The 19,277-nt window shown below is 35.4% G+C and overlaps 1 protein-coding gene across 4 annotated transcripts in view; it reads left to right on the forward strand.

The window, feature by feature from the left end:
- Nucleotides 1–19,277, forward strand: part of LOC150090174 (adiponectin receptor protein-like) — a 155,701-nt gene that overhangs the window by 109,444 nt on the left and 26,980 nt on the right. For all 4 annotated transcript variants that reach the window (XM_090368990.1, XM_090368993.1, XM_090368992.1 and 1 more), the window contains exon 6: nt 1,224–1,404. In XM_090368990.1, coding sequence (XP_090225116.1) covers nt 1,224–1,404 — 181 coding nt within the window. The remainder of the gene's footprint in view (nt 1–1,223; nt 1,405–19,277) is intronic.

Below are 19,277 nucleotides of genomic sequence, written 5' to 3' on the forward strand. Positions count from 1 at the left end.
ATAAAATTGTTACATGTAAAAGTAAAATTAAAAATATTCGAAAATTTTATTAAGTACAATACACAATTAAATTTACTGAACAAAACATTTAATGAGAATTTTTTTGATAATTAATTTAGATTATTTTGATAAAAATTTTAAATGCTGTTTTGGTTCACTTTCCGTGTGGGCTGTAGGTTGGACGCCGCTGTGAATCAACTGTAAGCACCCTGTTCGAGAATTAGGAGGGAGTGATTTTCTCCTTATCCCAACAAATAATCATCTGTTGTTTCGCAGAAGTGCATTATCTACATTTTTTCTGTAAATTTTCTCTATCTTTGTTTACGTGGTTACAGTACCTGAGTATCCGAATGACACCGACATTTTGGACGGTTTCAAAAAAAAAAAGAGAAAATTCAAATTTAACAACTAGTTCAAAGAACTAGTGACAATATTGATGATGAGAGAAGGAAAATGAGGACAAACATGAAATGTTGGAATTTTGTGAGAATGAAGTTAGAAAATTGTCAATTAGGTTAAAGTTAAATGAAAGAAATGCAATTCGTGGATTTCGGGGATACCTGGTTGAAAAGATGGTTTCGGAAGAATCGAAGCATTTGATGAACGCTCTGAGAACGAGGATTTTCACAAATGAATCTGATCGTCAGCCCACTAGAGCTTTGTTGATCACAAAAACAAATTCTTCACTACTATTTCTTAAAATTCTAGGCCACTGCTGACACTCTTCGATCCAGCAAAATATGTTGATTCGTGGCTGCTTCAGAAACGTCATTCAGCAACAGACACAAATGGTAAGAAAAGAAGTCGGCATAGTGTGTCCAATGAGAACAGTTTGGAATATTCTACAAAAACTTTATTATGAAATTATTTTTACTTATTTTTTTACTTATTTTACTCACATTTTACTTATTTTTTATATACTTGATAATAATAAATTTATTTTTTTATATACTTGATAATAATAAATTCATGCTTAATAAACTGTGTGTTAAGATACTTAATTTGTTGTTCTTATTCCAAAATCATTACTACTAAAGTAACAATATCAGGAAAAAAAATTTTAGAGTACTTTTCGTATCCTTTTAATTTTCAATTTTTTGTGATAAGTAAAGAATGAGTACCGACACCTATTTTTTTACAAAAAAAGCGCTGCTTATTTGTAAATACCATAAAGTTTTTATCCTAATATAGCTGTTATATATTTTTCTTTGTTCCTGTTCTAGGCTGTATTTCATTTATTGGAATCGCAGCTTATTTTTTAACACGTCCATCCAATGAAATCCAGTGGCAAGAAAAAGTGGTATTTGCTACATTTTTTGCAGGAGCTATCGTGTGCCTCGGCATGTCCTTTACATTCCACACGGTTCACTGCCACTCGGAAAAAGTTGGCAAGCTTTTCAGCAAGTAAGTGTACATTTAAGATTTTTCTTTCTTACATTATTCTGAGAAAATATTGTGAAAGTGAAAATTGTAAAACAAATTTCTTGATATAAAGTTGTTGCTAAAGTTTAATAGAAATTAAGAAGACACAGTAATATCTTCATGAGCACTACTGGCCTCTTGTAATGTTCAAATTGTATATGAATATAAATGAGCTGTGAAAAAGAAGTAAGCTCAGGCCATGATACATCAATGTATCATGTATGTAAATTGCATTTACATATACAAGTACCATATTGTAATCCTGTTTTGTCTGTTGTTTATAGATAATATTGTAAATAGATAACAAACCCATTCATCCATAGAGGTGATATAAATGAGTGATTAATTTACTCAAGTAGATCTAAATCGATTCTTGAATGGAATCCAGTCAAAATGGTAACTTTAATCAATCTATCGTAACACCAGGCTTTGATTGTATATGATTGAAATTGGTTATTTTTTAAAAGCCAAAAGTAGGAGATGTCTTTCTTATACAAATGTTGAAATTAAGCATTCTGACTTTGTGCCAGAGCTGTTGATTGCAACCTCTATCCATCTATATTTCGTTCCATTCAGTGAGACCCAAATTAAGAATAAGAAGAGAGTGTTTAGGACTGTTCTAAAGCTTTCCAACAAAAAGACTTTAGAAGAGTCCTAAACAGTCTCTTGATGCCAAGAAATTTCTAGGGTCCTGATGCCATTTCTCCACTTGTTCTTAAAACAGTGCATGATTTCTTCATTTAAAGTATCACATTGACTTTCCGAATCTGCTTTGTAATGGTTGCCAATTTCATTATGATGTTGCTCTTTGTAGGTTAAACTTAATATGTATGTATATATATATATATGTGTGTGTGTGTGTGTGCGTGCGTGTGTGCGTGCGTGTGTGCGTGTGCATGTGTGTATATATATATATGTGTGTGTGTGTGTGTGTGTGTGTGCTTGCGTGCGTGCAAAATATTGAAGATAATAATATAAAATAATAGAAAAGGTAAATCAATCAAATAATACCATTCAGGGATTTAGGAAAATGCTAAGGATTTAAAAAATATATATGTATATTTTTTTTATATATGTATGTATGTATGTGTATTATGTAAAAATATATGTATATTATGTCCTGGATACAGTAGATATGTAGTATGTATTATATATTTAATCTTATTGTAATCATTAAATTACATTCTCTGTCGGGTCAACGATGATTAATATATGCTTACATTTATAATTTATTTATAATTTACTTATATTTTCTTACTTCTAAAATTTCTATAACTTTCTAACCATTTTTAATTACTATATTTGGTTTAGATTTAAATTACTTAGCATATATTGATCATTACAGAAACAGAGAACTTCTTGTCGTTTTTTGCCTTCAGTCTGGGTGGTTGGCCCCAGTTGAAGTCATCTGGATTGTGGGTAAAAAGCGATAATAATTTTTTTTTTTTTTTTTTTTAATCCTTAGCGTTTTCCTAAATCCCTGAATGGTATTATTTGATTGATTTACCTTTTCTATTATTTTTTATTATCCTCAATATTTTATACACATTATGGTTGTAATGCATGATTGCTCTGCAACTGCATTGACCCATAAATATTAGTTACATTCGTTATAATTATTAACCTTTTTATTACTAATATAAATATATATATATATGTAATATAAAATACACTTTTTGGGCATAAACAATTTTTAATTAATAAATAAATGGCTTTTTGTATTAAGTAAAAATTAATGTAATAGTATTATGTAATGGTATAAGGTTAAATGAATTATGACTAATAGCATAGAAAAGATAGAAAGAAGGAATATATAAATAAATAAATAAAAGATCATAAACCAAGGTACACATTATCTCATCAAGAAACCATAACATGACCAAGGTTTATGGAAGCACAAAGTATTTTGATTAGCCAGAAAGTTTAGTGCAAGTTCAACAAAATTTTTTGCAAAAAGTATTTTACATTTGGTACATTTTCTCTATCTGTATATAACAGTCTCTCTGTCACTCTCTCTCTCTCTCTCTATATATATGTGTATTATATTATATCGGTGTAGATACACCATAGTTTAACCATAAAATTAAACTACATATGTAGTGTAAAGACATTGTTTTAATTTTATCTCATATTGTGGCTGCCTTCACGAGATACCAGGTATTGCACTACTTCGAATAAGTAATACTTCTCTAGTAGAGAAAACTACTGTTACTTATTCTCAGTGGGCACCACTACCCAGATGGCACTGTTTCGAAGCTTGTTGGCTTACTCATTTTGAGTAGGCATACCAATTACAGAGGGCTTCATTTTAAAGTCCTCTGTGATATTTTTCTAAAGCACATTTCTGGAGGTCACATTTCTAGAGATCACAACCATAAAACAATAAAAACAATTTGCAGTTTTTGGTTTATTGGGCCTTTTTGTTGGTACAATCTGTTATAAACAGGTAGTTACTACAGCTTTAACAGAAAAATAAATTGCCCAGTCTGTTACTGAAAATTTCACCAAGGAGGATGAGGAAAATGAAGATGAACCCAAATGAATTGCAGTTACTAAACAGCAAACTCGTGAAGCTGTAGCCATTCTGAGGGGAGCGTTGGAAGGAACTGGTGCAAGTGATTGTGAATATAAATTGTTATTCAATATTGAAAAATCTATAAGTAGACATTGTAGTGATAATTTTAAAGTAATCTAATATAAGTGACTATTAAAAATGATAATCTTATTACAAAGTGTTATGTTTAATTAATATGTATATTAATTAAGTTTTGTACGTAAGTATAAATTTATTTTTATTTTTCTAACCTGTGGATAATATTCTTCTGATTTTCACACATCATTTAATTGATAATAAGCTTTTGGTAATAAAGTGTAAATTTGTGCTTTATATCTTTATTTTTATAGCCTGTGGATAATATTTTTTGATTTTTGCTTATTAGAATCACCGTTTATTAGAATAAAAATTCAATTTGCAAACGTGATCACTATAACTGGCACTTACTGTGTATATATATATATATATATATATAATGTGATGTAAAAGTTAGGCAAAAGTAATAAAAATAAATAAATATGAATATGAAGCTATCATTAGAGGCAGCAAATGCACATCCTCCACATGAAGCATACACACATACACACAGTGGATTCCGGTTATTTGGACCACCGGTTAATCGGGGCAGCCATTTATTTGGGACAAATCTTAAAGAACAGAACCCAATCAAGAAAATAGCCAGGGTTTACTTCGCTTAATTCGGACAACATGCCGTTTAATCGGGGCAGGAGATCGCAGCACTCGAGGTTACCCTACGATTGTCTCCGACCATACCATGTAGTTCAGTCGGATTTCTGGAGGTCACAACCATAAAACAATAAAAAACAATTAGCAGGCCCCTTTTTAATGAGTTTTTCTGTTAGTGCTTCAATCATATAAAAAAATTAATTTTCAGAATCTGCTCTTCATTCCTATTTTTTAAGCTTCTTAAATTGTTACTCCGTTCTCACTTGCGCGTATTGTGTTATTTGTGATTTGTGTGTGCCGTGTTCTTTGTTATTGCTTTTTTACTGTTTTAAGTTTTAACCCCCACCTACAAATGTCAGTGAATTAAACTTTAATTCACAAACGTGATCAGGCGCCTCCATAGCCAGGTGGGAAGGAGCAGCAGTGCGTAGCACACTCTTCTTGATTAAACCGGGGTTCGAGCCTGTCACCACCAAATACGGAGGATGCGGAAAGGTCAGGGAATGACCACCGCATATCTCGGAGCAATATGGCCTTAGTTGCTAATGCTCCTAAAAACCAAAAAAAAAAACAAACGTGATCACAATGATCAGCGCTTACTACATATCGTATAGTGAACAGTACTTTACTATGGTGAGTCCATCATAACGTGATTTGATCGTACAGAAAATCGTAAAGCTATATTTTTAACTATTTACGTGAAACTTTGCATAATTGGGGCAGTCGCTTAATCGAGCCAAAATGCACTAGTCCCGATGTGCCCCAAATCACCGGAATCGACTGTATATATATATATATTATTAAGTTACAAAGAGTAACAGCAGAATGTGATTAGTACTTTATGTGGTAAGTTTGCAAATCAGATACTGGTGACTTGTTCTGGTTTACAACAGAGCCATAAAGACAGGTAATAACAAAACAGATACAGTGTTTGCATGGTATTTAAAATGAGGAATCAGACACTGCCACTGAAGCTCCAGGAGCACAGGAACATGTTCTGCCTGTATTCCATGAAATCACTTGCCATTCTCAATAGTGCAGAAAGTGATTCGCATGCATCCGCTAATGCCAGAGATGTGAAACCTTCTCTGATTAACTATTTGCAATGCCATGAAACTTGCTGCATTGGTATTCATACAAGATTCATTCACGTGATACAGTAATCTTTGGGAGAATTCCAACAATTATCTGCATTTGCTCAACTTTTCCATTTGTTATCAGTTTATTGGTGCATTGGAAACTGATCATAATATGCAGAAATGTTTCCATGGAATGAAACTTTTTGTTCATTTGTTCATATGAACAACTTTGAATAATGTAAGCTAAGGGAGTGTAACCAGTGGAGTGTCACCAACAGAATCTATATTTGGTAATTGTTCATCAGATGGAGTTTCAAGAGTGTAAGGGTTGGTGGTTGATGGATGTTTACATTACTTTGGAAAGAGTTAAGTGCAGTGGGACTATGGATGAAAAGATTTTAAAAGATTTACCAATTTTTTTTTTAGGAATTGGCTGGATATGAGAAAATTTTGGTGTAAAAGGAAAATATCGGCAGAATACAAGATTATAAAATGACCACACAAAATAGGAGTTATATACAGTGGACCCCCGCTTTACAATATTAATCCGTTCCAGAAACACCATCCATCGTATTGTGAAAATATAATGTGAACCCAATAACACATTGTTTTGTGGTAATTCATTCCAAGGTGAAATTTTCACTATATAACTAAGCTATTTATCTCTCTAAAAGGTGATTTTTATAATAGAAATTGTATACGTTAATTAAAAAATTGATTAAAACTAATACATTGATTAAAGCAAAACAAAAAAAGTCACTTCAACTAAAGGATGCAAAAACAAAACATGCGGCCAATGCGTTTACAAATGCTGCTGTTGGCTGAGAGGAAGGACCACATGGTCCAATTGGAGACAATCATAAGTCCATCATAAAGTGAAATAAGTAGGCACCAATTAACATGATCATTGCTTAGTAGAATCAGCTGCTTTAATTTCAAAAAACCAATTGAAATCATTAAAATGCACTGACTTTCATCGTTATCATATGTTCGGTTATAAGAATCAATTTTGAATGCCTTTGTGATATTTTTCTAAAGCACATTTCTGGAGGTCACTACCATAAAAGCAATTTGCAGTTTCCAGTTTATTGGGCTTTTATGTTAGTGCAATCAATTATAAATGGGTAGTAAACTCAATCTTATTGCATTTGCAATAATACTGATAGCTGGAATTTTGTGGGTTTTTATGTTATGTTATGGTGAAATGTGTTTCCTCTTCACTGAAATCTTCGATCATATAAAAAACATGAATAAATTTTCAGAATCTTCTGTTCATTTCTATTTTTTAAGAAAACTTCGTAAACTTGTTACTCCGTATCTCACTGGCACATATCATGTTAGTTACAATTTGTGCATGCTATGTTCTTTGTTATTAGTATTAGCATTAGTAGAGGCATTTGATGCAAGAAAGCAAGCTTATGCAGCATCAGCCAAAAAAAAAAAAAAAAAAAAAAAACCACTTCCACTTCACCCCTCTGTTCGTTCAAAATACCTGTCCAGCTGAGCCTTAAACTTATTTAGGCTATCAACCTCCAACACAAGGGATGGAAGTCTGTTCCACCAACCAACCACCCGCTGGCTAAAGGCAAATTTCCGCACGTCTATCCTACATCTGTCTTTCCTCAATTTGAATTTATGCCCTCTCAGGTGATTTTTCTGAGCTAGAGGAAGAATCCCATCAGCATTGAGCATGCTTAAACCATTCAAGGCTTTATACACCTCTACAGATCACCTCCCTGGTGCCTAGTCTCCAGACACTGTAATTTGCAAAACTTAAGCCTTTCTTCGTAAGAGCACCCTTTTGTTCCATTCACTAATCTTGTTGCCCTTCTCTGTACTCGTTCCAGTAGCTCTACATCCTTCTTGAAATGAGGCCTCCAGACCTGTATACAGTACTCTAGGTGTGGCCTAACCATTGCCTTATACAATGGAATAATCACCTCCTTATCCCTGCTGGAAAAATTCCTGTATATCATTGACAATACTCCATGAGCTACTCTTGCAGCCCGTCTGCACTGTTCAGAGAACTTCATATCTGCCTCCACAACCACCCCCAAGTCCCTTTCATTCTCTACCACTGTCAGTGTAGTACCACAGAGTTGATACGTTGCTCTGGGGTTGCTGTTTCCCATGTGTAGTACTTTACATTTGTCAATGTTAAACTTCATTTGCCACCTCTCAGCCCATCTACTCAACCTTTCCAGATCCTGTTGCAGCAGCATAGTGTCAGTAGTGTCCTTGACAACCCTGCCAACCTTTGTATCATCTGCAAACGTGGACATTAAGCTTGATATACCATCATCAATATCATTTATAAATACAGAAAACAATAATGGACCCAACACTGAGCCCTGAGGGACTCCACTAATAACATTAGTCCACGATGAGCAGTGTCCATTGATTACCACTCTCTGTCTTCTCCCCCTCAACCACCCCTTTATCCATAGCAGCAATTTGCCTCCAATGTCACACTGCTCCAATTTGTGTAGCAGTCTTCCATGTGCAACAGTATCAAAAGCCTTTCTAAGATCCAAGTATATAATATCAAAGTTATTCCCTGCATCCAGTTCTTTTGTGACTGCATCATAGTATCCAATCAAGTTGGTCAGGCAAGACTTCCCCTTAACAAAACCATGCTGTTTGAGTCTTTCATGTGTTGTGTTAAAGGTGTTCAGTAAAGTATCGATGGTGGTTCTGTTGCCAATTAAGAGGATGTCATCTGCATACCTCATGTATAGTTTAATTCCTGGGGGAAAGGGTTGGAGAATTTTTTCTTCGATAGATGCGAGGTAGATCTTGGATAAAGGGGCAGAGATACCGAGGCCCATGGGAAGGCCGAAAATTTGTTCGTAGATGTTATTTTGGAATTTAAATTGTTGGGCGTCAAGTAACAGTGATGCGAGTTCTAAAATGTCATTAATGTTTAAGTCGGTACGTTTTGTCAATGTGTCGTCTTTAATTAATAGTTCTTTAAGGGCCAGTAGCATGGATTCGATGTGCACATTTGTGTATAGGGAGACGACGTTGAAGGACACGAGAATATCGTTTTCAGATATGGTTATGGAAGTTATACGTTCATGTGCTTGTTTAGTATTGTAGACCCTGAACCAAGAAAATCTCATTAAAGGTGGAATAATTTTGAGGAGGAATATGGATAGGTTAGCATAGGTGGACTGTTTATAGGAAACGATGGGCCTTAAAGGATAATCTTGTTTATGGAGTTTGACTATTCCAAAAATGTGTGGGAGAATGTTACTGCGTATGCCTATTTGCTGGAGGGTATGTAAATTAATTTGTTTGTTGGCTCTGAGTCTTCTTAGGATCCCATCAAGTTTATTTTTAAGCTTGTTAATGTTAAACATGTTGCAAGCTCTGTATGTTGTTGAATCTGATAAGATGTGTAACATTTTCTTTATATATGTGTTTTTGTCCATGATTGCGATGGTATCCCCTTTGTCTGCCTTTTGTATTATAATGTTCGGGGTTTTCATAAAGTCTCGTATGTGGGTTAATTGTTGTTAGGGAATGTTAGGTTTACGTTAATTGGGAGTTAAAAACAGCATTAGTTTCATGTATGATTCGATATTTATCTGGGTGGTTATCAAGTTTGGTTTGTATTTCTATCATGGCGTCTTTAACTGGGTAGTGGTTGCTGTTAATGGCAAAATTGAATCCGTATTCTAGACTGGCAAGTTCGTTAGGGGAAAATGTTTGTGTAGAGATGTTAATAACTGAGTTTGTGGGGGGGGGGTTGTGTCTCCTGGTGATTATTATGTACAAGAATAAGATACATAAACCCCTTATCGCGCTCCCATATCATCAACAATACGCTAGAAGACTTCAACAGATTTTTAAAAATACAGATATCAAATTAATATTCACATCTTATAATAAATTAAGTTTCAAATTCAATTCATACAAGACAACACAAGAGTACGAGACACAAGATCACAACAACATTATATATTTGATCAGATCCCAATCAGATTGCCAAGCATGTTAAATAGGCAGCACAACAGCAAAATTCGGGACATCAAAAATTTCCAACACGCGTGCATACTACCACTTTAATAGCTTCAAAACTAATTCAGCAAGTACAGAACTAACACAACACATCCAATCTCAAAATCACAACCCACTCATCGATTCAGCCATCACAGTAGTTAAATTAAATTCCAGCTACAAAATCCTTGAAAACGAAGCCCTCGTCATTGAATGGTTTAAGCGGCATACATCACTCAACGTGTTGAACAAAAAGATTCCCGCCAATTTCTCCCCCATTTGAAATTTAGCACGTATTAAGTTTCCACGTGCACTGAAATGCATTTTGGGAACCCAACCCGTATATAACACAAGCGCGCTCTCCCCCCCCACTATACCTAACTGAGGACGAATTTCGAAAGTCACTCATGCGCGGCTATTAGCTTCTATTTTTCTTCATTTCATTTAATTTAATTAGGCAACCATAGAATGGAAGGTGCACTCTGCTTTCTTAAGAAATTTTTATAGCCCATAACTTAGTTTAAACAAATAATACCTGTAAGAATTAGAATCCTATTGTTATTAGAATCCTATAACTACTATGTATGTGGTAAAACTCTCCACCAGCTAAGCGGATTACTATGAGGTGAGTGCTGAAAATTAAGCTAAGTTATACATACGATCTAGTTGACAGTGAAATTTAACAACATCGCTGGACAGTGCATTGTTGAGTCTGTTTGGTGTGAAATAAGCACTGAGAGATCAAAATTGAGAGTAGGAGTGTGTTATATGCCTAATGACTTTATCCGCATATTGACTGGAATTTGTGGATTGGTCACTCACACACTAGCAAGGCTTTTGTGAATTTATTGGATGATTGTTTTCTACATCAGCATGTTCGGGAGGCAACTAGAGGGAGTAATACATTGATTATCAGTAGTGATTCTTCATGCATTAAGAATCTGCAAATAAAGAACCACTAGGTGGCAATGATCACAGTGTGCTGAAGAGGTAACTACCGTCAGGGGTAGTAGTAGTAGTGGTGGCATGTGATGCAAGAAAGCAAGTGTATGAGCTTATGCAGCACCAGCCAAAAAAAAAATCACACCATCCCCTCCAAATGCCTGTCCAGTTCCTCCTTAAATTTATTTAACTTATCAACTTCCACAACGACAGATGGAAGTTTGTTCCAGCAATTAACCACCCGCTGGCTAAAGGCAAATTTTCGCACATCTATTCTACCTCTGTCTTTTCTTAATTTGAATTTATGCCCCTTAGGTTCATAATCTGAATAAGTGGAAGGATCCCATCAGAATTCAGCATGCTCAACCCATTCAAGGCCTTATACACCTCAATCAGATCACCGCGCAGGTGCCTAGTCTCCAGCCACTGCAACTTGCAGAACTTAAGCCTCTCTTGGTAAAAGGATCCCTTCATTCCCCTCACCAATATTGTTGCCCTTCTTTGTACACGTTCAAGCAAATCTATATACTTCCTAAAATAAAGCCTTCAGACCTGTACGCAGTACTCAAGGCGTGGCCTGACCATTGCTTTATCCAAAGGGACAATCACCTCCTTTTCCCTGCTAGCAAAATTCCTATATATCATTGACAAAAGCCCATGACCTGCCCTGGCAGCCTGTCTGCATTGCTCAGAAAACTTCATATCTGACTGCACAATTACTCCCAGGTCTTTCATTTTCTACCACCTTAAGTGTTGTACCACACAGTTGGTACTTTTCTCTGGGGTTACTTCTACCCATATGCAGTACTTTGCATTTGTCAAGGTTAAACTTCAGTTGCCACTTCTTAGCCCATTTGCCAAAAATTATCTAGATCCTGTTGCAGTAGAACACTGCCATTACTGTCGTTAACAACCCTGCCAACCTTTGTATCATCTGCAAACTTCGTCACTAAGCCTGATATACCTTCATCAATATCATTGATAAATATACAAAACAACAGAGGACCCAACACCGAACCCTGTGGGACTCCACTAATAACTTTAGTCCACAAAGAGCAGCACCCATTAATTACCACTCTCTGTCTTCTCCCACTCAACCATCCTTTTATCCATTGTAGCAACTTACCCTTAATACCATTCTGCTCCAATTTGTACGGTAGTCTTCCATGCGCAACAGTATCAAAAGCTTTCCTGAAATCCAAATATATGATACCGAAATTATTTTTTGCATCCAGTTCCTTTGTAACCACATCATAATATCCTATCAAATTTGTCAGACCAGACTTTCCCTTAACAAACCCATGCTGTGTCTGAATTATTGCTGCAGTCTTGTCTAGATGATCCTGCAATGCATCTTTAACCAGTGACTCCATTATTTTACCCAGAACAGAAGTTAAACTAACTGGGTAAAGGGAAGGGTTTTTGCTTTTGTAAAGGTGACTTCAGTGGTCTGAGACAGCATTTAAATTCTATACAGTGGGACCAACTGATGATGTTACCAACAGCAAATTCAAAGAATTTATCTTGGAAGCTACTAGGCATTACATACCAACTAAGAAATATTGTTCAAGGTTTACACCTAAATGAATGTCAGATGAACTAATGAGACGTGTGGCAGAGAAGAAAAGTGAATGGGATACATATAAATTAATGGGTGACATGGAAGCCTATGATAGATATAAGCTGGTCTGTAACCAAGTCACAAAGGACATTAGGCAGGCAAAGGATGGAAAGAAAAACAGCAAAGAGTTCTTTACCTATGTAAACTCTAGAAGGAAAGGGATGAGTCAGATTGGTCCACTGGATATTGATGGTTCAACTGTTGATGATCCTGCTCAGGTGGCTAACAAACTAAATGAGTATTTTGCATCTACATTAACACGTGAGGAGTTATTCAGGGAGGGGAGTGCCAGAGGTGAATTAAACTCTGGGAGTGAGCTAGATGATTTTGTAATAACTGAGAGGAAAATGGAGTTGAAATTGTTGAAGATAAACAAAAAAGGCACCAGGGGTGGATGGGATTTAACCAGTTATATTAAAGGAGGCAGCAAAGGAAGTAAGCAAACCCTTAGCCATAATTATGAGAGCTTCCTTCATTGACTGTAGATGTGCAAATGTGACCCCAATTCACAAAGGAGGATCAAAGGGAGACACAAGTAATTATAGACATGTTAGTTTAACTTCTATTCCAGGGAAATTAATGGAGGCACTGGTTAAAGAAGCACTGCAGGATCATATAGAAGACTTCAGTTATAGCTTGGACACAGCTGGTTTTGTTAAGGGGAAGTCTTGTCTGACCAATTTGATTGGGTACTATGATGTGGTCACAAAGGAAGTGGATGCAAAGAATAACTTCGATATCATATATTTGGATCTTAGAAAGACTTTTGATATAGTTGTACATGGAAGACTGCTGCACAAATTGGAGCTATTGGCGCCTCCGTAGCCAGGTTGGAAGGAGCAGCAGTGCGTAGCACACGCTTCTTGATTAGACCGGGGTTCGAGCCAATCACCACCAAATACGGAGGATGCGGAAAGGTCAGGGAATGACCACCGCATATCCCGGAGCAACATGGCCTTAGTTGCTAATGCTCCTAAAAACCAAATAACAACAACAAAAATTGGAGCAGTGTGGCATTAGAGGCAAATTGCTGCTATAGATAAAGGGATGGTCGAGTGGGAGAAGACAGAGTGGTAATCAATGGACACTGCCCTTCGTGGACTAATGTTATTAATGGAGTCCCCCAGGGTTCAGTGTTGGGTTCGTTGTTTTCTGTATTTATAAATGATATTGATGATGGCATACCAGGCTTAATGTCCAAGTTTGCAGATGATACGAAGGTTGGCAGGGTTGTTAAGGACACTAATGAAAGTACGCTGCTGCAACACGATCTAGAAAAGTTGAGCAGATGGGCTGATGGTGGCAAATGAAGTTTAACATTGACAAATGTAAAGTACGACATATGGGAAGCAGTAACCCCAGAGTAGTGTATCAACTCTGTGGTACTACACTGACAGCGGTAGAGAATGAAAAGGATCTGGGGGTAATTGTGCAGGCAGATATGAAATTTTCTAAGCAGTGCAGACGGTCTGCAAGAGTAGCTCATGATGTCTTGTCAATGGTATACAGGAATTTTTCTAGCAGGGATAGGGAGGTGATTATCCCCTTGTATGAGAAAATGGTCAGGCCATACCTTGAGTACTGTATACAGGTCTGGAGGCCTCATTTTAAGAAGAATATACAGCTGTTGGAACAAGTAGGGAGAAGGGCAACAAGATTAGTGAATGGAACGAAGGGTTGCTCTTACAAAGAAAGGCTTATATTTTGAGATTACAGTGTCTGGAGACTAAGCACCTGCGAGGTGATCTAATTGAATGGTTTGAGCATGCTCAGTGCTGATGGGATTCTTACTCTTTCTCAGAATAATCACCTGAGAGGGCATAAATTCAAATTGAGGAAAGACAGTTGTAGGATAGATGTGCGAAGTTTGCCTTTAGCCAGCAGGTAGTTGACTGGTGGAACAGACTTTCATCTTTTGTTGTGGAAGTTAATAGCCTAAATAAATTTAAAGCTGAGCTTCACAGGTATTTGGAACGAACGGAGGGGTGAAATGGGAGGGGGTTTTTTTGGCTGTTGCTGCCTAAGCTTGCTTTCTTGCATCATATGCCACTAATAATGCTAATGCTAATTTTGATAATAAAAACAAAACTGATCAGAAGGATATTTTTACAGGCAAAATCTTTCGACTTTCTCAAAATTTAAATTCCTTGCTTCTTCACTTTCAGTGAATAAAATTGCAAAGCTCTTGAGACTCTCTTGAAGCATTGTCAATCTGAGATATGTTTTAATTAATTTTAATAGGGGAAAAGCTTCTTTCCCCTGATGCTACAGTCACTGGAATCATTAAAAATATTTTTAGCGATATGAATAAATTTGGAAATCCAGTGGCTCTTTCAATAGTTGCAAAATATTTTAAAATATTTAAAGGATTTTTGAAGCATGATTCTTGAAGAATCAGTGTCAGTGCTTCCATTTCCTCTACTAGCATATGGCTATCAATATCTGCTACCTTCACAGACTTGACCTATTCATTTCCCTCAATGATTTTGGCATCTGAAAGTGCAATTTCTAAATCTGCAGCATGTTTTCTTAACTCATCCTTTGGATTTCTTAGAAATTTACCTAAGAAACCAAAAAGATTATTATGTTTTACTAACTGCTTGAAACATGGTTTCAAGACATGGTTCTAGAGACTGCAAAGCCTTGTCCACGATTTGATTAAAGCAGTTTACCTTGTAAGCTTCCTTTGGATTTTGAAACTACTGCATCCAAATTGCTTTCTCTCACTGCTATACCTCTATTTTGAATGAATAAAGAACTGTTGCATATTATTAAAAAGATAACATTAACAGTCCAGATTTTAATATATAATTTAATTCTGTTAATTGGTAAGGGGAAAAAGGTGTAAATTTGTGCTTTATATCTTCATTTTTATAGCCCATGGATAATATTCCTCCAATTTTCGCTTATTATAATTGCCATTTAATAGAATCAAAATTCAATTTGAAAACATGATCACAGTAACCAATGCTTACTGCAATTATTTTATGGCACCACCATATAAAAAAAAAAAAAAAAAAAAAAAATGCTGGCTCATTCAGGTTATTGACATTTGGATTTTTATCGCTCTACTGTATAAAATAATGCATTTTCGTTCCTTTGTATTCCAATGTCCTAAATATGTATTCCTCTGTACTGTGCTATTTATAGTTATGGTATGCCCTTAAATGTTATTAGTAGTGCTTACTAATAATTGATTTGATTTCATTTCCTTTACTTTATAGACATTACCTGTCGCTGCCTGCATATTTTTATGATGTTTTATTATATATTTACCATAACTCATAAAATATAGCTTCATTTTTTTTTTTAAGCTGTATTCTTTTCTTTTGGCTTTTAGCATCTCTTTTTTATGTTATATTCTTTCATAACGATATTGATAGGCATGGAGGATGCGGAAAGGTTAGGGAATGCCCACTGCATATCCCGGAGCAATATGGCCTTAGTTGCTAATGCTCCTAAAAACCAAATAACAAAACAAAAAAACAAACCTCATGGGATGGGCAATTATGCTCCACATGCATTCAAATACCTTTGGCATGTGCTTTGCTCTTCTCTTCACATCATTTTTATTTTTATACCCTGTGAATTATTAGAATATTTGAGGATGATCAGAAACAGATAGCTTCTGCTAATTACTATTGGGATGTATTGAATGGTGCTAACTTTTGATAATGTTCCAGTCAATGTATCCTTGTACTAATAATTGCTGGCAATTTTAATTTTAATTTTATTAATTTTATGTGTATATAAGTTTTATATTATATGTGTATATAATTGTTGAGCTAAGGATATAAGGATATAACTAATTTAACATTTCGATTATTACACTATAGCATTACGTATATCTTGAACTTGATAGTGTAAGGCAGAGGTTCTTGTCCCCAAGGGGGTGAAAATTGGTTTGGGGGAGGCAAAAAATATGGGTATTACAGTGGTTTGTGGCCCTCAAAAGTTCAACTCTACCTAGTGACATCTTATTCCTTAATATTTAATTTCTCTCATTGGGTTTTCTTTTCCCCTGAGACAACTGATTTTTAACATACAAGTATATTATATTAGGAGTGAGTGAGAAATTTTGATAAAAGGAAGATAGTGGGCGTGATTTAATTCAACCACCTTTGCTTTCCATAGGCATTAAATGCCTAAGTACTGTCAGAGGTAATCTCTCTGCAATCCTTGCCGTTTGCATCTTTCCAACATCTGCGACCTTGGTGGCAGCATGGTGGGCATGGTTTATTTTTTTATTCTTTTGTTTCATTGGTCAATATGTGAGGCATGGGTGAGATGAGGAAATGTTTTAGTCTATTATTTCTACTTTCTAAGCAACAGTTAGTATTGATTTATTGTTTCCATGTGGAAGTTGTTTATTCTTGATCCACAGTACTTTTGTGAGCGACGTGGGCTATGAGAGTTAAATAAAAATAGATTATATTTTATTATTAAATTCTTTGTAGTTATTCAACCCATCATTAATCATGTCAAGTGCTGAAAATAAAAAGTGTCAACAATATCTGGATGAATATCTAGCTTATGATTTTATTGAAAGCCCGTTTGACTCAAGACAGTCTGTGTCTTATGTGTAATAGTTCTTTTTTTTTCAAACGAGGCTATGAAACTATCAAGACTTTTAGATCCCTTAAAAAGGAAACATCCTGATAAAGTTGGTAACATATTGAATATTTTAAAATTTTAAAACAGAATTTTGAGCAACATAAGACCGTTACTTTCTTATTTAAGTAGAACACACAAACAAATGATGATGGAATGATTGTATGTTATAAAATTGCAGAAATCATTGCAAAAACTAGTAGTGCTTATACAGTTACTGAGACTGTTATGCAACCCAATTAGAGATTGTAATTTCAACGGTGATGCATCAAAATCCTTCCAGTATTTTAAAAGCATTACCATTGAGCAACAATTCAAAAATGAATTGATGAGATGTCGATTAACATTGAAGAGCAGCTAATTGACAAACTAAAAACGAGAAAATTTTCTGTTCAGATTGATGAATCCACAATTGCTGACAATAAGGCTTGAAGGATTAATTCTTAAGAGCACAAAGAGCTAAAACCTTTCACAGTTTAGTGGTGCCCATAAAACCTATACAGCCACCTCTACTATACTTAGAAGTTGGTCAACTGCTATCTATGTGTCCACCGCCATTGGCAAAGTTTAAGGCATATTCCCAATGCAGACATACGGTCTGATCAACCTGTTTTCTACTGTAAGCACCATATTAGAGAATTAGGAGAGAGTGATTTTTCTTTGTCCCAAAAAAATTCATCTGTTTTTTGCAGAAATAGGTCATTCACACTTTCACTAAATTTCACCTGTCTCTGTTTACATGGTTGGTACAAGTGGTCATTAAATCAGTTTTGTTTTAGTTGCTGTGCAAGCAACCTTACGATGTCTAAGAGAAAATCTTGAGTGTAGTGGAAAAGTGGAAGTGCTTAATAGTGTAGATGGGGGTGTTAAAAAAAAAAAAGAAAGAAAGAAATCACTTTAAAATTTGGTATTCCTGCCAAGTCAGCCATTCTGAAAAGTCTTGTTTCGATTCTAAAACTGCTTGAGGAAATGGGACCCAATCAGAAGCATGCGAAATTATGCCTATAAAGATGTAGATGAAATCGTTTTTAAGTGGTTGAAGTTGATTTGAGACTAAAACATGTCAATATCAGGGCCTTTAATAAAAGAAAAGGCTATAGAGTATGCATCTTTTTTTTTTTTAACCCTTATATTTTGGTTATTTTGATACTTTTTCCCCATATATTTTTAAAAGTTTTATAAAAGCTTATCTTTGGGGAGAATTTACAGTTTAAATAAATTAACCACTGAAATAGTGCAGAAAAGATAAAAGGTTGTATAAATTATCATGTGTTAACATCACACATGATAATTAATTTGCTCCCTTCTTCTGAGGCTATAAAAATATAAAAAAAAAGGGGAGAAATCAGTTATGTAACTAAATTCTGATTTATAGATAGAGGATGGTTATAACTTAAAACTTAGTTTATACGTAAGCTTTCTCTAAGGTAAAGGTTGTTTTTATTTATTTCTTGAGCAAATAAGTGCAGCAGTTTGCATCTATTTCAATTTATTCCAGGTGATCTAATGTGTAAACTGTTTATAAACAGTTTAAAATTGTTTATATTTCAAGGTTGTAAGATTTTAAAGAAATTGTGGCAGTTGTTATTAGTTCTGTTATAAATATATGGACATAAACTTTGTACTCTTGCCATTTCTTCTCATACAATAGACAAACTACATAGAAAGTAGGCTACATGCATTAAAAAAGAGATACAGATTCTGAGTATGGATGTTTCCAAGTAGCAGGAAAGTGAGTGACTGTAAGAGGACAGCAGTAAATTGCCCATTCAAGGTGATGATAGTGTTATTTGGTTTTTTTTTAGGAGCATTAGCACTAAGGCCATATTGCTCCGGGGATATGCGGTGGTCTTTCCCTGACCTTTCCGCATCCTCCGTATTTGGTGGCTCACAGGCTTGAACCCGAGTCTAATCAAGAAGTGTGTGCTACGCACTGCTGCTCCTGCCCACCTGGCTACGGAGGAGCCCTGATGATAGTGTCTAAAGAATACCAAGATATTGCAGCCCAAACCATTGTTGATCCTCCTCCATGTTTGATGGTTGGCACAGACAGTCAGGATAATGCACTTCCTTTGGAATTCACCAAATGTGAACTCTCCCTGATGTTGGAAAAAGAAAGATTGATGATTTATCTAAAAACGTGACATTTCCAATCATCAAGTGTCCAGTTTTTTTTTACTCCTCACACCACAGCATCCTCTTTCTAGCATTACTATCAATAACATGTGGCTTGGCAATAGCAGCTCTTCCATAAATTTCAGCTTTATGAAGTTCTTGCTGAATGTGTTGCTAGAAACTGGATTGCTGAGACTCACATTAAGTTCTGTTGTTGGGAGTGATGCTGGAGGACATCATAGGC

The sequence above is a fragment of the Mastigoproctus giganteus genome, chromosome 2 (assembly GCF_048544385.1).
Source record: "Mastigoproctus giganteus isolate SK-2022 chromosome 2, ASM4854438v1, whole genome shotgun sequence".
Taxonomy (NCBI): Eukaryota; Metazoa; Arthropoda; class Arachnida; order Uropygi; family Thelyphonidae; genus Mastigoproctus; species Mastigoproctus giganteus.